This window comes from Asterias rubens, chromosome 4 (genome assembly GCF_902459465.1).
Source record: "Asterias rubens chromosome 4, eAstRub1.3, whole genome shotgun sequence".
Classification (NCBI taxonomy): domain Eukaryota; kingdom Metazoa; phylum Echinodermata; class Asteroidea; order Forcipulatida; family Asteriidae; genus Asterias; species Asterias rubens.
The window spans coordinates 20,892,799-20,911,072 of record NC_047065.1 but is presented as its reverse complement, the minus strand read 5'-3'; the positions used below and the strand labels follow the sequence as shown (position 1 = coordinate 20,911,072).

Genomic DNA, 18,274 nt, shown 5'->3' with positions numbered 1-18,274 from the left:
ATATAGCCCAGCATCGGACGGGCACACCTCACAGCGCATCCAATCGACTATGACTGAAACCTTCTCAGCTGAGTATACAATAACACCAGGTGAGTGCCACTTGTACTAATCAGAGCAAAATATTGGTTTGTACAACAAAACAAAAATACAGGCTCAGCGTAAACGTGTTATGGTATTCGTTTTCCAAAGTAAACCATAATTATAATGTCTAGGCCTGAAAAGCGTCCCAGCATGACTGGAAAGCTATTCCGAAGTAAAATGTAATTGTCTGAGTAGGATCTCTTCAAACTGTGCCGTTTTAGTGTAATCTTCGAAAAAACTTTATCACGAGACTTTCTTACGCCAGCTTTCGGTGCAAGAAACTCACGTGATCATTACGTTAGTTTTACCGTCCCGGCGTTATAACTTAATTTTAAATAACTGAACCAACTTCAACAAATGTTTTTTTTCTTCATATTCTTTATGAATATTTGACCAAAGTATAGCTGTTTTTAATTGTGGATTATTACATAAAACGCATTTCGTCGAAAATCGTACCCCTTTCCCAAAAGACCGGGACCCATTTTGTTCACGAGACACTGCGTGGGGGCTAGCGCGGCGCGCATTCCTACATTGGGTAGTCATGTAGGGTATGAAACTGCCTAAGCTTTGTGCTTATACACTTTTTGGACGCTTTCTGTTCATACTCAGCAAGTTTGCACCACTCAAGCACCCATAAATACACAGGGCATATGACATCTGAATGACACTTATTACTAGCAACAGTAAACTACTAAAGATGAGCATTACAGTACTAAAAAATAGCTATGTGAAAGAAGGTGACATTTCCTCAAAATGCTACAGTTTTTAAATTCACAAAATTACTCACCACACGTTCAAAACTTCACTGATTCCTTGGACACTTCCATGATTGTGCACTGCACATACATAGGAACCAGCTAAATTTGTCAGCACATAACTCTACATTAGTAGTATGTAAGGCGTATATGACCTCCTTTTTATAAGGAGGGTCATGACCCTCAATCATGAGGGTCTTCGATCCACCCTAGCAGACTTTGGACCGGGTTGCTCGATGTGTCTAGAAAAATGGTTGTTTGTTTGTTTGTTTATTTATTATATATATTTATTTCTTGATTTGATTTGTTTGACCTCCCCGCTTGCTGTCTGTGCTGGTAAAAAGAAGGAAAAAAGGGGGGGGTCTTCGACACCCCCCCCCATCAAGCATCCTACATACAACGACCCACCCGAGCCATGATCCGCACAACTTGTGGATCTCAAAGCTTCGTACACTCTTGAAGAGGTGTGTTACTAACGACGGTTGTTTGCATCGAGAAATGTCTCTTTAATTTCCTTAAAATAACCATGCTAGTTGATACGAATTAAAAACAAATCAAGAAAAAAAAAAATAATAAATAAACAAACAAACAAACAAACAAACAACCATTTTTCTAGACAAATCGAGCAACCCGGTCCAAAGTCTGCTAGGGTGGATCGAAGACCCTCATGACTGAGGGTCATGACCCTCCTTATAAAAAGGAGGTCATATACACCTTACATACTACTTACATTACCACCCAATATAGGGAGGATTGGTACGGTGCCCAGACGACCGACGACCGATCGCGCTTGCGATTGTTTTTGTTGCATGCACCTTGCGAACTGCAGGTTAATATCTGGACTGGAAATGCGTATACGGTAACCGTTGAAAAATTCGTGTTCTGTGATCCTTTTTCGTCAACTAAATGACAGTTTGGTGATTTGTTTTCACGACAACCTTCTAAATTGTATGCTCTAAGATTCTGAAGTGCTTACTGCTCACAGTCAAAGCCGGTCGGCCGCTTTAACATAATAGTTTCCGTCATAAGGAAGGACTAGTATTAAAGTCACGCGTGGAATGAAATGCTTAGCCATTGTTTTGGCAGTAATCCATGCTACTGGGTAGTGTGAAGATTCTCATTAGCATAAAACAAAAGAAATGTGCCCAAAACGTACCAAAACCCCTCCAGATTTGCAATAAAAGTGGGAAAGTGATAGTAAGATACAACTAGAGGTACATGTACAGTTTCTGTTTACTACAAAAACAAGGTGTTCGTGGTGAGTGAGTGAATGAATTGGTGACAACATTTTACCTCATCAATCCAATGACTGATTAAGGAGTTATGATTTGTTTACAAATTAAACACCAACTTTCGGTTTGCATCGGATAAAAGGTCAAATAGGGGTTACTTTTTATGTAGCGCGTGATGAGTTTATTAAGACCTTTTAAATGATGGATGGGTTGTAAAAATCCAATATTTGGTTTAGAAGTTATGATTTTTTTAAATATAAAGTTTCAACTTCCGTTTTGAACCGGAAGGTACTGTCAAATGAGGTCACACTTGGTAGCGTTGGTGATGTCTTTTGAGTTCTTTCTTTTGACGTAAAGATGATAAAAATCAAATCATGTTGGTTTAGGATTTTTTTATTTTTCAAACATTATATATCAATTTCCAACTTTAACTGGAAGTCAAGGTCAAACAGGGTCGCATATTGTATAGCACGTGATAAGTCTATTAAAACCTTTCAGATGATGCATAGATTGAAAAAATCCAATGTATGGTTCAGATGTTATGATTTTTTTCAAATATAAAATTTAAACATCCGGTTTGAACCGGAAGACAGTTTTGTCAGGTCACAAATTATAGCGTTAGTAATGTTTTTCAAAGCCTTATCTGACGATGTTCAGATAATAAACAACTAATTTCTGGTTCTGGAGTAATATTTTTTTAAATAATTAACTGCATCTTCCTGTTTAACTGGAGGTCAAGGTTTAATAGTCAGTGTTGTGTATCGTTTCTTAAGTTGTTACATACCTACCCAATGACGTATAAATATATAAAAAATCAAATGGGTGGTTGTGAAATTATTTTTCTTTGACCAATTATTTTCAACCTCTGGTTTGAACAAGAAGCCAAGTTTAAACTGATTTCATTTGTGTAGATCCTGACTAGTTCATTAAAACCTTTCAGCTGATGTATGACTTGTAAACATTTTATAATTATGTGATGGACTATCTGAAGGTGTATAATGTATCTTAAAACATCAATGCAAATGTATTCCTACTTGTAGTTTTGGTGCGAGACGTTGTTCATTATTACTCAATTATTGCGATTCACCGCGATTCACTCAGCGCTCGATGTTACTAAAAACGTTACAGCGCCCTCTTTCGCTGGACTAAAGAGAGCACTTTTGGGAATTCCCGCGCTTGCACTGCATAGCGTACATAGCGTGCGTTGTTGTTCAAAATGGGGTAAACGCGTGGGTCAACAGGTGCTTTGACGTCCCTTTTCGACTGATGTAAAGGTCCAAATTTTGTTATTTCTGTGCAAAAGATTGAGCGGGATTGCTGTTTTACAATCTGAAACAAAAATTACGTTGAAATGATCAGTAGTTTTAACGCGTGGGTCAACAGGTGCTTTGACGTCCCTTTTCGACTGATGTAAAGGTCCAAATTTTGTTATTTCTGTGCAAAAGATTGAGCGGGATTGCTGTTTTACAATCTGAAACAAAAATTACGTTGAAATGATCAGTAGTTTTAAAAACATGAACACGATAAGATTTTATGAAATTTTCAACTTTCGTTTTGCACTACAAGTATTTAAAATATTTTACGTGTTCTGTAAAGCATTTGTCCAGCTTTTAATGATCTATCCGATGATGTGTAGATTGTCAAAATCCGAATCATAGTTTTTGAGTTATGATTTTTACAAATATTAAACTTTGATCTAACGTAATTCAATTCCCGATGACGTCATAATGACGTAATTAAGTATGTGTTGTCTTGATACTGAGGTTCAACTATCTGTTGAGTTTCAACATTCCATTAAATCTCAATCTTGAGTTATTCCGTAGAAAAGCTCGAAAGTTGTTTTTTGACGAAAAAAAACCGAAGGTGAACTTCGACCCAGGGTAACGACCCGGATGCTAAGGTCGTACGATTTTGGCGTTAACTTTTCAAATGTTGCCCCAGTCTTGGTCTATCAGATGCGAAAACTTTGAACATCATAGCTTTCATATTCGTTGAGATACAGCAAAACGAAAATGGTCCCTTTTCAACTTTAAAAACCTTGTAATTTGACACCTAATGACGTCATCATAACGTAATGAAAACTGTCTTCGTATTAAGGTTCAATTGTCTGATGAGTTTCAAGGTTCAGTTTAGCTTGAATCTTGAGTTATGCTGTAGATAAGAGTTGACGGTGAAGAAGAAGAAGAAGATGGAGAAGAATAAAAAACAGAGCAATAACAAAAGGTGTTCGTGCTGAAGTGCACGAACACCTAAATATATGTTATTAGAATTTAAGAATCCTATTGCCAGGTGCCTTTTATATGTTATACCAAAATGAAAAGTAGCCAGCTCCAACGTTTCACAACTATTTGGAATACCATTGGTTTGATTGGCACAATGTATATTTGTTACACAAGTTGAACGTATTGTACTTGATGTTTTTGGAATGGGTTCAGGTACGGTATGATGAAAGATGTAGGATTTGTCAACCAAGTTGCAATTTTCTAACAGACTAAAGGCTTATATAACTTTTTGTTTGGAAGGAGACCATGTTGCATATTGATTACTCATTTTGGACGGATGTCGACTATGGACAAACTAAACATTACATTTCCAGATATGTGTTTGGATATAACATTAATGGCCAGATTGACCAACGTGGATATACTTAATTCAACATTGTTAAGAGAAGGGATAACTCAGACAAAAACAAATGAAAGTGGCATTTTATTAGAAACAGTTAATTGCATGTTGACAGATTATGTTTTATCTTCATCATAATATTCTATACATTATTTTCTGATGTGTATTATAAACTATACGATTTGGCAACAATTTGTTGTGTTTTTGTGTGAAAAATAAATGCACTTGTAAAGCATCAAAAAGTATAGAATTAAAATAAGTTAAATTGCATAAAGTCAACAAACCCCAATATAATCCACTATCTGGATCCTCCATGTTTAATAATACTTTGCAACAAGCGACTCATTATTGCAATATGGATCACATAATTATGAGATAAAAAAGTAATAAAACTACTGTCGCTGTGAATTTCGTTCCTTGACTTATATGAATCCATTTGATCTTCATTTTACAGAAACTAACACCCCAGGTCAGTCTGACGTTGGCAGACACCTTACGAAAGAAACATGTCAGGTATGTTTGAATAATAATATGTTCGTAATTAGTGCAATTTGTGCACATACATGGGCTTATCACACACGACAACCACCTCTATACCTCACAGGGATCCATTTTTAGTGGCGTAAATCTGTTGTGAAAAGCGGGGTAGGGGTGGGTGATAATAAAACAAGAAAAATAATGATATCTTGATCAAGTTCATAGCGTAATAATAGGGGATATGATAAGGGGTCAGGCAAGCCTACATGCAGCCGACGTACAATTATATTATATTCCCTAGTGTAGAGATGTCGATCGGTCACTCTCGGGTGGGGTCCTGGGCCCGTCCCCGGGGCCCGTCTTCGGGCCCCGGGAACAGTTTGGAGTCTACACGTTCTGGGATGCATTCTAGGCGCTTCATTGCACGTTTTCTGGGGAAATACTCATCCAGCTATGGGTTTTGTCTTTATGTAGCCCTTTGTTTTCAAATTGAAGCCAAATAATAACCACCAATTTTGCAAAACAAAATTGATGATGCAGGATGTTCAGTATTGATCAAAAAATTTCCACTGGACTAGGTAATTTATGAGGCATACTCATTCATTAAAAATGTGTGGGTTGGAGGGAGCATGTCCCCGTCCTCGGTCCGACGTTGCCATTATCTGTGCTCGATAGAACAACCAACTGAGCCAGTAATCAGGAATAAAAGAGACAAATTGGCAATTTTAAACTGTCTTCATTGCACAAACAACGGTCAAATTTGACACGTTCTGTTTGAGACCTACCTGTATTCACATGAGAGGTACTCAGTCATGAAGCATGTGATTGTTGCAAATGTGGTGTCATTGTGAAGGGGAATGAATGAATATTTCACTGCTCACTTCACTGTTCATTGCAACACAATACAAACAGGTCTCAAATAAACGAGATATAAATGACTGAACACAAATTTCCAAACTTTTTTTGAGGATTTTATTTAACAAGCATGGGGGAGGGGGAGGGGCGGGGGCGGGGAGGGGGGGGGGTGTGCGTCACAGTACGACGCCGAGACACCCCATCATACGTGCGTAGCAATAACAGTAGTCCACATGCGCCGTATAGTCACGAAATACGCTTTTGGGGGCTGAATGTTCACACAAACCGATCGTAATTTTGATGGAACCGGGCTTGAAAATAGACGAATTTATAAGATTTTAAATTTTTGGAAAATAAAATGTTTGAGGCTTTGAAGAGTTCAGATGCAAAACCAATTAATTAAATTAACAAGTTTAGAGACTATCAGCTAGTTCAAAGGGGGTTGGGCCTCTTGCCTTGTTCAGTTAATTATTTGTTGTCGCACTGATACTTTAAGGAAATCTCAACTCTTGCTTGCGAACTTTGATTTGATGTCAGGAGTCACTGATAAAATAGGAAGACGATATTTTATTTTTTTTGTAGAAATGGCTTTTGGATGCTTTTGCGTCTAAACTCTTCAAAATAAAAACATTCTTTTAGCTCATTGAATAATAGCTTGATCGTATCAGGTCAACGAGACCGTTTGCTAAGTCGTCTCGACGGGCGGCCCGATGGACCGCTAGTTTTCCCACATTGTCCTTTTCTGATAGTAGCTCGTCCTATACATTTAGGTGGGTATCTTTCTCGCATATTTGACGAAAAGTACATTTTGCAATTTATTGATTCCACTTTCTCAAAAACGACCCTATTTTCAAACCGCGCTACGGGGCTGTTGTTTCGTCCAATACAGTCGAGCATCTTGGCTTTCACATACATGTCTTCACAGGGATTAGTTCTTCTGGTTTCGACTGCAGATTAAATAAGATTTGTTTTACTCACCCTGTATATTAAAAACAAAAACCTGCATAAAATGCATGATACGGTAATCACCAACAGCATTGCAAAGAATTGCACTGTTTTGTGCAGCAGAATAGCCAGCCCTGTGCAATGGAGGGGGGATCCAGGGCCACCGAAAGGGGGACACATGGCCAACATTTGGGGCACATAGCCAAACAAGGCCTGGACATTTTAAATTGGATGGTAACTTTTGGATTTGTGTACAGTAATGGAATTTCAAAGGGGGCATATGCCCCGCCCCTTGCCCGTTGGATCCAATTTTCCACATAATGTTTTCAAAAAACGCCCCCTACAAGGGACAATCCTGGGTGCGCCACTGTTGCTAATCCACCGCAAACTTGATTTTTCGTTTTGACGAAGTGATGAATCGTGATTCACCGCTTTATAGATAAAATAATGTAATAATGTAATAGGGAGCGATTGCACAACGCCAAAACGAGGCTCGAGCTTGTGCGTTTCAGTGATGTATTGACGAATCCGTTGACCTATACGCTAATTGAACAAGTGGTGAATCCACCGCGAACTCGATTTTTCGTTTTGACGAAGTGACTAGACCAGTTATGATAACCGCAATTTTTGTATTAATCAACATCTTAACTTTCATATAAATCTTAAATTCTAAGATTATAAAGGTTGAAAAGTCTTTGAAATTTCGAATTAAAAAAGTCCAACTTCAAACGCACTTTTCTCAGTTCATGCATTTGTGCGGATTCGTCACTTCGTCAAAACGTTAATATCAAGGCGACCATTTTTGAATTACCTGTGCCAAGAACCCACAGGCCTGCATATCCATTTAATGCTTCAATCCTTTGACATTAGATAGTTGAGAATTTATGTTATTATATATTATTTTATTATTATAAATTTGTTTAACATGTAGAAGGAAAGGAAACTGACTGGGAATACATTTTTTTTGTATTATTCAACAATTATAAATTTGGTTATGCCCGTAGCTCCCTTCTTCCCCACTCCTGCTGGCGTACAGGACTACACTGATGCACAGAACTATCAGAAATGGAGCAACTTCATCCGTGATTCGATGAATGATACGATAAAAGAAGAGGAAAAAACCGTCGATGTAGGAAACTGCCAGTTCTACAATCCTGAGATTAAGCCGGCTGGGGACGACAGAGCTACTGCAAAGGGTTTGCTTACTTCATTTGCTTCTTACTCCCCGGCCCCTGGTGGCATCACTGAGGATAACGCTGATTTAATAAACTAAACTCACAACTGTATAGCTCATGTGGTGACTTGACTGATACTTTAAAATGTGAAGAACACCAACACCTCCCCCACCTTTTGTAGGCTATTGCCGATGCCGTCCATGTCTCATATACCTACAATGAACCCTATTATGCCACTGATACGAACCTGGCAATCACAGGCGGCAGGCGAGGAAATGCCGCTTTGCCTAGGCTACATACATTCGATCATCGGCGGATCCAGTACCAACTGAAAATTGGGCCCCCCTGCTGAAGTGCTCAAATTTGTGAGAGCCCTATATCCGCCGTTGCCCTCGATGGTCAATTACCATTTCAGCCATTGTACATTGTTAATGCATTATATAAATTTCGCCGGGGGGAAATGACATTGCAATAGGTTTTGCGCTACCCGCATTACCATTTGCAGAACCGGCGCCATACAGGGATTCTTTTGGGCCACTCGCAATATGCATGCTCAGTGGTCGAGTGGTTAAGGCGTCTGCACTAGAAAGCAGGATGTTGTGGGTTCGAATTCCCCTAACGCACGTCGGGTAGGGCAAAACCTATTATAATGCCATAGTGCATTTGTTTGTCAAATCGTTTTATTTCTTTTCACCAATGTACTAATTTCAGTTCTGCTTTTCTCGTATTAGCAACCGTTACGATGAGAGCCATTACATTAAAATAAATTGATTTCAAACATGTGGTGTCTTACAGCTACATGGAATGGTTTCCCTCGCCGCCTGGAACAAGATCACCCGAACGACTACTTGGAGATTGCGGATAAGCATGACGGATGGCCTCACGATGGACCGGAATACACGAAAGCCAGGAACCAAGACGAATATCTTGAATGGTATGGCGGATGTGCTGATTAAATAACGATACTGCTTACGTAAAATATTCAATACTGTTTGAAATTTGGATCGAAATAATTTATAGGACGTGTAGTTGTGTACACTCAGAAAACGTTTTGTGGGCTTTGGTGTTACCAATTTGATGGGTTTGTTTTCACTCAGAAATAACTGTTCATCGAAATTACATTTTGATGTACATTAAATTGATGATAGTTTCATCAGCAATACAGTGAGAAATTACAACTATAATCGGTATCCGTTTTTCTACTAACGTATACGGCAGCCGGTATCCGTTGTGAACGTGCATACAAAATGTGTGTACTGCAGATACACGTCACATCAACACACATAGTGATGACGTATTTGTATCCGTGTCTGTATCCGTCTTGCGACTTGCGAAACCTCTCGAATGTAAGCATACGGTTAAATTATACATTCAAAGCAATGACAACTCACGAATACATACAGAGACCACTAGTTCTTAATTATAGCCTGTAGTTGAGCACCACCTCTTACACAAATTCCTAGGTACGTTTACAAGAACGCCCAAGGCAAGATTACCCGAGTGGATTTCACCTGTGAGGGACCCGAGTACTGGGACCTGCTCTTCCAGTGGGAACCAGAGACATGTCTTGCTCTTTACCAGCAATACATCTCAGCAGATGTCAAGATGGAGGACCTGTACACCGTAAATGATGAAGGTAGGACCCAGTCATAATGTATCCCCTAAAAAGGAAAAACAAAAACAAACAAACAAACAGACACACAAACAAAGTTGGTATTGTTTTACCTTTGTTGTTTTTGTTTTTTGACAAAGAGATCCTCTTCACCCCCTCATGTTAGGCCCCCCCCCAAAAAAAAAAAAATGTTGAATCAAGAGTCACGCCTATAATTTTAATGGGTAAACGCTGTTACCTTGACACCCATATACTTTCCAAAATGTTCGTCAATGTATAAGTAAGTGAACTTGGCGTAAAGCGTCTGCAGATAAGTGCAGATAAATATATTTCTGATACCCACAATATTAAGTATTCAACAATTCACTACGCCAGTTTTTCGTTTACTTTTTGCGACAAGCTGTGTAAGGACAGCCTCCTCCTCATAGTGATTGATTGTTGCGCGACGCGCCGCGCTAGCCTCTCATCAAGCATTGCTGTCTCATAGAAGCGCGGGAACGAGGGTAGTCAAGTTAATGGCGTGCTATAATTTTTCTATGGTTAGCGGTGGCATGTTTTCTCTTTTATTTCCTATGCTAAAATGAGACATATAAATTCCACAATGGACCAGCATACTTACAGTCTACCAAATGATGTATCTGTCCAGCTTGGCGACCAGTTTCAACTTTAAGAAAAAAACTTACTTGAAAATAAATAAACTGTAGAAAAGGTAGACACAAATTACAATAGGCATAGCTGCTCAGAAGAGCGTAAAAATATGGAAGTGGCAAAAACATTAATTGAAAACAATATAAGTGTGGCGCTGTATGGTCAATCACCTTGAGCATAAAGTTGTCCCATAAAACCTACGAATAAACAAAGCATTGACGTCATAGTGTTACGGGTATATTACAATAACAATGTGTCGACTTATACTTAAAGCAGCAGATTGTTTTGTTTGCTAGACCGAAACATTACCGCCCCCCCCCCTATCGTCAGAAGAAATCGCCGCTGCTGGTCAGATTCAACAACCATCTTCATTTTCCTCGGCAGACACCGTCATCATAATCTTGTTTTCTCTTCTCATCCTCCTAGTTTCCTCTTAATCTTCAGTAGATGTCATTCTGTTCATGATCCAACAGTCCAAATAATGCCAAGTATAGTGGCGCACCTCAGACCTTGGAAGGTCGGGGGTTGAACCTCCCTCCCATTTCCCCTCAAAGACCCGACATTCTTGTTTTTGTTTAATACATGTACCTACATCTTTTGGGGAAAAAAAGTGTATGCAATCATAATTGCATGGAACTTATATTAATTTGGTGTATGCATCGCAACAGTTTCCTCAGGGGCGGCGGTTTGGTCCAGAAATCCACCCCTCTCCCCCACATACCTCAACCTCGCCAATCGGAGACCTATTCTTCTGTTATGTAATTCGTTTGTATCCCTGTCCCCTGTTATATTCAGGTAAAAAGGAGTATAACTCGTACAACAAGTGGAATACAACGGATGGCTGCATGCACCTCAACTGCCCACCAAACTCCCTGAGTGCCGAAATTAGACTGGCTGGAGATGCGTCTATCGTAAGTGGCAGTCGCTTCATTGTGCTAAGCTTTGGAACCTTGACAGCTTGTTTTGTTATTGTTCTCTAGTCAATACATAATTAAAATACTATTGTATGGCATTCCTGCAATCAAAGATATTTCTCGATAGGATTGAATATCATATTTGAAGTGTTCGTTATAAATCTTTTTATTTTAATTTAATTTATTTATTTATTAATTTTTTATTTATTTATGGGGGGGGGGGGTATTTGGGTTTTCAATGCCAATGCTGTTGAGGGAAATTCATTTAAGTTCCATTACAAGATACTGTTACTGAGGCTCGAATGGGCAATCGACAGACTCGGTGGTCGAATGGACGACTTCCATCTGCACTAGAGGGCAGGAGGTTGCGGGAGGTAATTACTTGTGAATTTTCTACCGAAGATTCAAAGCACCGAGCATGGGGTGCAACTATATAACGCTCGCTGAAACCCGTTGTAATTGTCCTTTCTACATATATAATTTGTACAAGAAAATAGAAATGTTTGCAATGTACTGCAGTATTGTTTCTGGGGGATTGATCTGGTAAACATCAAACAAATGTATAAGTAGTGGCAGAAGTCCATTACATACACGAAGTGTGCCACTTTATGATAGATTATGGCTGAAGAATTTCCCCCAAATACGCGCACGCACATCCGTGTGCAGTAAATTTTCCTGAGGCAGTCGGGAAACGGCGCTCAGCGCAGATGGAATATTGAAGAACAGTGACGCACGCGCATTTACAGGGCAGCACGCGTATACACTCGCGTTAAGAGAACACACGCGAGCGTTTAGAGAATGCTTTCCACGTGCGTGCGCGTATTTGGGGGAAATTCTTGAACCATAATCTATCATAGAGTGGCACACTTCGTGTTTGTAATGAACTTCTGCTATTACCAGAAGTCCATTACATACACGAAGTATGCCACTCATGCATTAGGTAGGTGGCTCGCAGTTTCCCCCAGAACAATGGACTTTTGCCATAGATGACGTCGTGTTCCAAGCAATCGAACAAAAAAAAGTGCATCCCGGGAGGAGAGTTTGAACGTTGAAAGCACTCTCTTAACGCTCGCGTGTATTCTCTGAACGCGCATGTATACGCGTGCTGCCCTGTAAATGCGCCTGCGTCACTGTTCTTCAGTATATTCTATCTACGCTGAGCGCCGTAACCCGACTGCCTCAGGAAAATTTACTGCACGCGGATGTGCGTGTGCGTATTTGGGGGAAATTCTGGAGCCATAATCTATCATAGAGTGCTAGTGACACACTTCGTGTATGTAATGGACTTCTGCTATTATTTATTGGGAAGTATGAACGAACTCTCCGAATGCTTGTAACAAAACCTCAATTAATTTGCAAAGTATCGGCCAGAGTTGGGGGAATCATTAATATGTGTTTTGTCAACGCATTGTTGAAGGTTGTTATGCACGCGTTGGAGTTGGGTTCATAAATTCGGGTAAAACGTCATCAATTATTGTCTGTCAAACTGACCAGTTAACCCCGATTTTTCTTTCAGATTCGCCAAAAGAATGATCAGATAATCACTGACTCCCAGGAGCTGATCAACTGCTCCAAGTATGGCCGGCCTGACCGTAACAGTGACCCGAAGATCGGCTCTGTATGCAACACGCTGTGCAGAGAGGGCAAGAGGATCACCGTCGGGAACCCCGTATGCCTGTTCATTGCTAACGTGAAGAATGGCGGCTGGCGAACGCCTGATGGCGAAGATGCCTTCAAGTATATGAAACTGGTGCGAGGAACCAAAGGTATACATGGTGATAAATTTCACGATGAGTTTAGTTTGGGAATTTGGTGAAGCACATGCAGCATTTATTGAAAGCCAGATTGAAGTCGATGTAGTATTTTTGTTTTGAATGCCTTGTCCCAATTTTAAACTCACCCTGAGTACTTTTTGATGAGCACGAGAATGGCGGACTCTGCTGTGAGTGCGAGTATGTCTACAAGAACTTTGCCATGAGTACGAGTACGATAACGTACCAGCCAGTAAACTCAACTGGGGCACAGTTGGGAATTGGGTCCCAGTCTTGTTTGTCCACCGGTTCCAATTGGGCCCCAACTGGGCTGCCCAATTAATGAGCAATAGATCCAAGTAGTTTGTTTAAATCCTAATATTGTTTTGAACCTTTTCATGTATTTTTGTACAACAGAGCAAGGCCTGAGATACAGTTTAGAGGTGCCTGCTTCAGAAGGCTTTACCGTGGGTGACATCACCATAGGCGGTGAGCCCATCTACTACGGTGGGTCCATTGCGTATTTGACTGACGTCGCTTTGATAGCCGAGTACAGCACGAACGAGCAGGGAGCACAGCAAGCATGTCCCTGCATTCCTGATGACCCCACGTTCTTGGCATCTCAATTCACACTTACAGTAGCTAATCTGTTGGTGAAAGCGAAGACACACTGCGTTCATCGTGGGTATAACGCCAATTTCAGCCCATACACGAAGTGATAAGCACACGTGGCGGCACCAGATCAACAGATCTAGGGGGACAAGTGAAGGGTAAAGTAAATCAGGAAGGGGGGGGGGGCCAACATCTTTTTTTTACAAATTGAGGACTAACCCCGAAAATTGTCAGTTCGGAAAATTATTTTATATTTCATGGGTGGGCATAAAGTGGGTATATACGGCTTCAAATTGTCATGGTGCAGCCATCTCGTGTTCCTTTAATTTATAGCGGTGTAACCAAACAGAGGCTGGAAGGGCAAGTAGTCTGGTACCTGTTCAGTGGTATGAGAATTTTCCAACGTGGTATACATGGGGAGATGACAAAGTTGGCTGCACATTTATACAGGTCTATAGTATTAGAACCGAAAAGGGATTGTGCATTTGTTTCTGAACAAAAAACAATGTTGAAATGAATAAAACTTTCGAGTAAAGAAAATTTGACTAAAACGGGATTCGAACCCGAGACCTCTGGATTAACGTGGGGGGCAAGAAAATGTCCTGGAAGTCAATCTACCCCCCCCCCTCCGCCCACCTCGTCCTCTGGACATTCACACAGGGTTGTACACTGCATTATTCTGCAGAATGACATAATGCAGTGTACAACACTATGTGAATGTCCAATATCCATCTATTTGTAAATATATAGATCAAAGTACAGTTGCCTTTCACAATTCCTGTCACGATATTTCTATTGGAAAGAAGTTTCGGAAAGGTCCGGTGTTGATTCATGTGGGTTGTTCTTAACAGGGGTACACCCCAAAGGGTTGGGGCTGGGGTCGTATGTTTAGAATGCAAGCAAGCTCAGCCCCCCTTCCCACCCCGCCCCTTAAAATTTTATATTTTTCAAAAGAAAGGTTTCGTTTCCATCGATGAGGAAAGCATTCCAAACAAAAATGTAAGGTTTTCTGTAGTTCTATGGACTCCACCGAGCTGTCCCTGTTGGTAAATTAATTAAAGACACGTTGCCGAAGAATTAAACATTAACGCTTTTGTTAACTGTAAGAGTTTGTTTCCAAAACGCGTTAAACGCCATTTTCTCACTTTGGAAATACTGCCCTCTTTTGGTTTCTCGAAGTCGGTTCTCACGGCTGTTCTATTATTAAACAAAACGAACAATAGTAACTATTTATGATAAAACAACTTTTTTATTGCGTCTATTTGATTTTTTATCAGAAAAGTGAAATTTCTACACTTTTTCTCATATTCTCAATTGGGATATAGAGCGTTTTGGAAATAAACTCTTCTCATTTTCTTGGCCGGCTTTATGATTGGATTAACCGAAGACCAACGGTGTATATTGGAAGTCAGAAACAAACTGCGCTTAACTGTTTTGTAAATAAAACACCAGGTTCTGGAGGCTTTTCCATTTCCTGTAATAATGCCGGGTTCTCGGACAGCCGTGTGTTGACACTTGACCCTTGACCCCCCCCCCCTCCCCCACCTATTTGATTATAGGTTAGTGATTAATACTGGAGACGAAAAAATATATTTTGTGTACACAAAAAGGCGGTTATGGTAGTTCTAATGTTCTTAAGTATAAATGAAAGATTTTCTTTTCATAGACTAATAGAAGGTCGTTGTGATTTAATAGGAAAATTAGTGTAATTTACTACTGATTTGGTATATTTGTTAGTGACTAATAATGAAGACTACGTAGTATATTTCGTATACACTAAATGGCGTTAATGGTTAATTCATATTCTTAATTTTTAATAAAATATTCTTAGATAGATTCGAAAAAAAAAATGACCTGATAGAGGAACAGAACGATAATTATTGTACTAAAAATATTAGTAAGTGGCGTAAAAATGTACCACGTAGAAACAATGTGTTTACTAGTGTGTTTTCAACAAATCCTTAGGATTTATAATTGCGCTGAAATAAAAATAGCCAGTGACAATTCTAATGTTTTGTATTTGTTTGTGTTTTGTCGTGTCCGTTCTGAGTCTGCCCGAGTATAATGTCTTGGAGAACCCAAAAATTGTCTGTCTTTTTTACATCATTTTTTTCACAAGCAGGTGTGGGGCGGGGAAGAAGCAGGTTGAGGGGGGGGGGGTGTAGGACCAAACCGCCGCTGCTGAGCGAGCCGTTTTGATACAGACACAAATCCAAAGTGGGTGTTTAACGGTGTATTGAGGTGGGGGAGATGTTTGTACAAAACGAATTCGCCCCTGCTTTTTGTGCAAACAAAGTGCCCAATTTGTCAACAGCTCCCTCAGCGGCGGGTTATGAATAGCTCCACTATATTCAAAGAGAGCTAGTGGAGCAGTGATTGCAATGCGCCCTCTAAAAAAGGCTTATTCTAGCGCATCATACATAAGCATAATGCACTGAATATAATAATAATAATAACCTTACTTATAAAGCGCTTTTTACAAAAGCGATACAAAGCGCTACCAAAATACAATAGCAACAAAACAAAAGATAAATTACATGCTTTACAGACAAAACAATGCAATTAACAATGATACAATCTACAGTAACTTAGGATAGAGGTGGGTTTTTAATTGGGATTTGAAGGAACTCAGGGAATTGGCTAAACGATAAGCGAGAAAAAAAATGAATACACAATAATAATATAGAAGTATAGTAGATACATTGGCGATGCGCGCCCTCTATCCAAGAAGTCAGTCATGTCAAAAAAACGTAGAAAGGACCAAGTGCTCCATCTCCTGACTCAAGGTATCTGTGTCCCCTTGGTTTCCCCTCTAAGAAACATAAACTCTCCTATTGTTGTGCTCTCTCTGCTGTGGGACCCCTGTGCCTCTTCATCAGAATACGCAACTGAACGAATGACCCCAGCTGCACTGCAGAAGTGTGATCTGAAGTTCGATCTGAGTTCGTACCAACAATCACTGGGGTTTGTATTCAGAGAAGGCGGTCCGTTGCCCAACCCCCAATTTTGCCCCCCTCCTAGAAAAATGGTAAGAGTTTAGTTTTTCACAATAATATTATTTTTGTTTAGAAATAGAAATGCGAAATTTACCATACTTTTCGACAATTTGAGGCCGTATGCCCCCCCCCCCCTCGGTGGCACGCCCAACCATGAAACATGTGGGGTTACCTCAGTTTGTAAGACAGTGTTGTGTACCCCCCCCCCCCCCGCCCCACCACCACACACCCGGATTTCTGCCTTGCCCCTCAGTTGCCTCCTACTTTTAGAGACTGGTGCCGCCACCGTTGGTATTGCAAACAATTATTACTATTAATATCGTGCGAAGTTTGCAAAATGGACAAAAGGATTTTCTAAATTGTTTTAAGGATGTTTTCAAAATCATGGAGCTAGGAGCCCAATTATACAGGTAAAACCCTCTAGAAACAAGCCCTCTGGCAATAATGTAAGCAGCCATTTGAATTTTGGGGACATGTGGAGTACGGTGTATTTGAGAAGATGTTGCTCATGTCTTGACACAAGAAACCCCCCATTGTCTGTAACAACTTGTTTATGTCAACTTCGTTATGTTCCAAGTGGTTTGTCAATAATTAAAAAGAAGATGTTGAATGAAGCTGAGAATATTGTCACTTTAACCAAATTTACTTCCATGCACTGGCGCTTCATAATTGCATGCAATTTACTAATAATTGACAAACGTCTAAACGTCTAAACGTCTAAACAAACGTCAAAATTTAAAACGTAAGATGGAATTTGCATTTCCTTCTTTTAGTTCTGACAAATGATTTACAGAAGCTTAAAGCATCTGATACCTCAATTTCATTTCATTCATGTCGTATACCATGCTACAGTCACATTGCTCTATATTTGCATGTTGCTTCTTTTACTGAAATAAACAAAAAAACGTTGGAAGATTTTACTTAGACAAGATTGTGATTTTTTGTTCTGCCTTATATTATAATATAACTTTCTTAAACCAACATTGTTGTACAAACTTGAAGGTTCTTTGTGAGAACTATTATGGTAGATATGTACATTCATCTATATAGATAATTTGTTTCATCAAAAATTTGACTATGTGAAAGTCCAAAAAGTTGTTACTTTGATTGAAATGTTGTCATTGGTAAACACTCTTGTCTATACAAGTAAATCCTAACTCCCTACAGTTATTTTAAGGCATAAAGAGAAGATCTAAAGGGATAGTTTTAGCATGACTAAAATTTATCAAAATAGTTCGGCACGCTAACTGATGATACGAGGCAAAAAGGCTATAGCAAACTGCAATAAGAAACAAACGGTTTAAGCTTTTTTTTTTAAATACGCGTTAGTTTGTAACATTGGCAGCTTTAGGCCTACATTGATAACGAATTTTGAAATGAATGTACACTAATAATATTCTTAAACAATTGCGGTACTACTAGGCTGGCTACTTGTTATGTTAACATGTTTGATTTAAAGTAATACAAATTATATCGGATGTATTGTATGCCGTAACAACTAAATAATTGTTAAGTATGTTTTTTCCTTACTCTATACCGTAGCTATAATGCCTGATCACCTTTTATAAGAATTACAGCCTTCGTTATTCCGAAATTATA

The 18,274-nt window shown here is 39.5% G+C and overlaps 1 protein-coding gene across 2 annotated transcripts; it reads left to right on the top strand.

Moving 5' to 3' along the window:
- LOC117289624 lies at window positions 1–15,689 on the top strand. 2 transcript variants are annotated; one of them, XM_033770829.1, is made up of 8 exons: window positions 1–89; window positions 5,145–5,203; window positions 7,972–8,163; window positions 8,938–9,076; window positions 9,606–9,778; window positions 11,198–11,313; window positions 12,833–13,082; window positions 13,485–15,689. In XM_033770829.1, exons 2-8 carry the CDS (start codon window positions 5,197–5,199, stop codon window positions 13,784–13,786), a joined length of 1,179 nt encoding a protein of 392 aa, XP_033626720.1. In that variant the 5' UTR covers window positions 1–89; window positions 5,145–5,196; the 3' UTR covers window positions 13,787–15,689. The 2 variants fall into 2 exon arrangements, with proteins under 2 accessions (XP_033626720.1, XP_033626719.1); XM_033770828.1 differs by lacking the exons at window positions 1–89; window positions 5,145–5,203 and having other exon boundaries at window positions 7,962–8,163.
- The last annotated feature ends 2,585 nt before the right edge of the window (window positions 15,690–18,274 follow it).

What these genes read in the sequence shown, in the direction of transcription:
- LOC117289624 (XM_033770828.1), top strand. Translation starts at nt 7,962, where the DNA reads ATGCCCGTAGCTCCCTTCTTCCCCACTCCTGCTGGCGTACAGGACTAC. An exon ending in GTACACCGTAAATGATGAAG is followed by an intron (nt 9,779 to 11,197) that starts GTAGGACCCAGT and finishes TGTTATATTCAG; the next exon opens with GTAAAAAGGAGTATAACTCG. An exon ending in ACTGGTGCGAGGAACCAAAG is followed by an intron (nt 13,083 to 13,484) that starts GTATACATGGTG and finishes TTTGTACAACAG; the next exon opens with AGCAAGGCCTGAGATACAGT.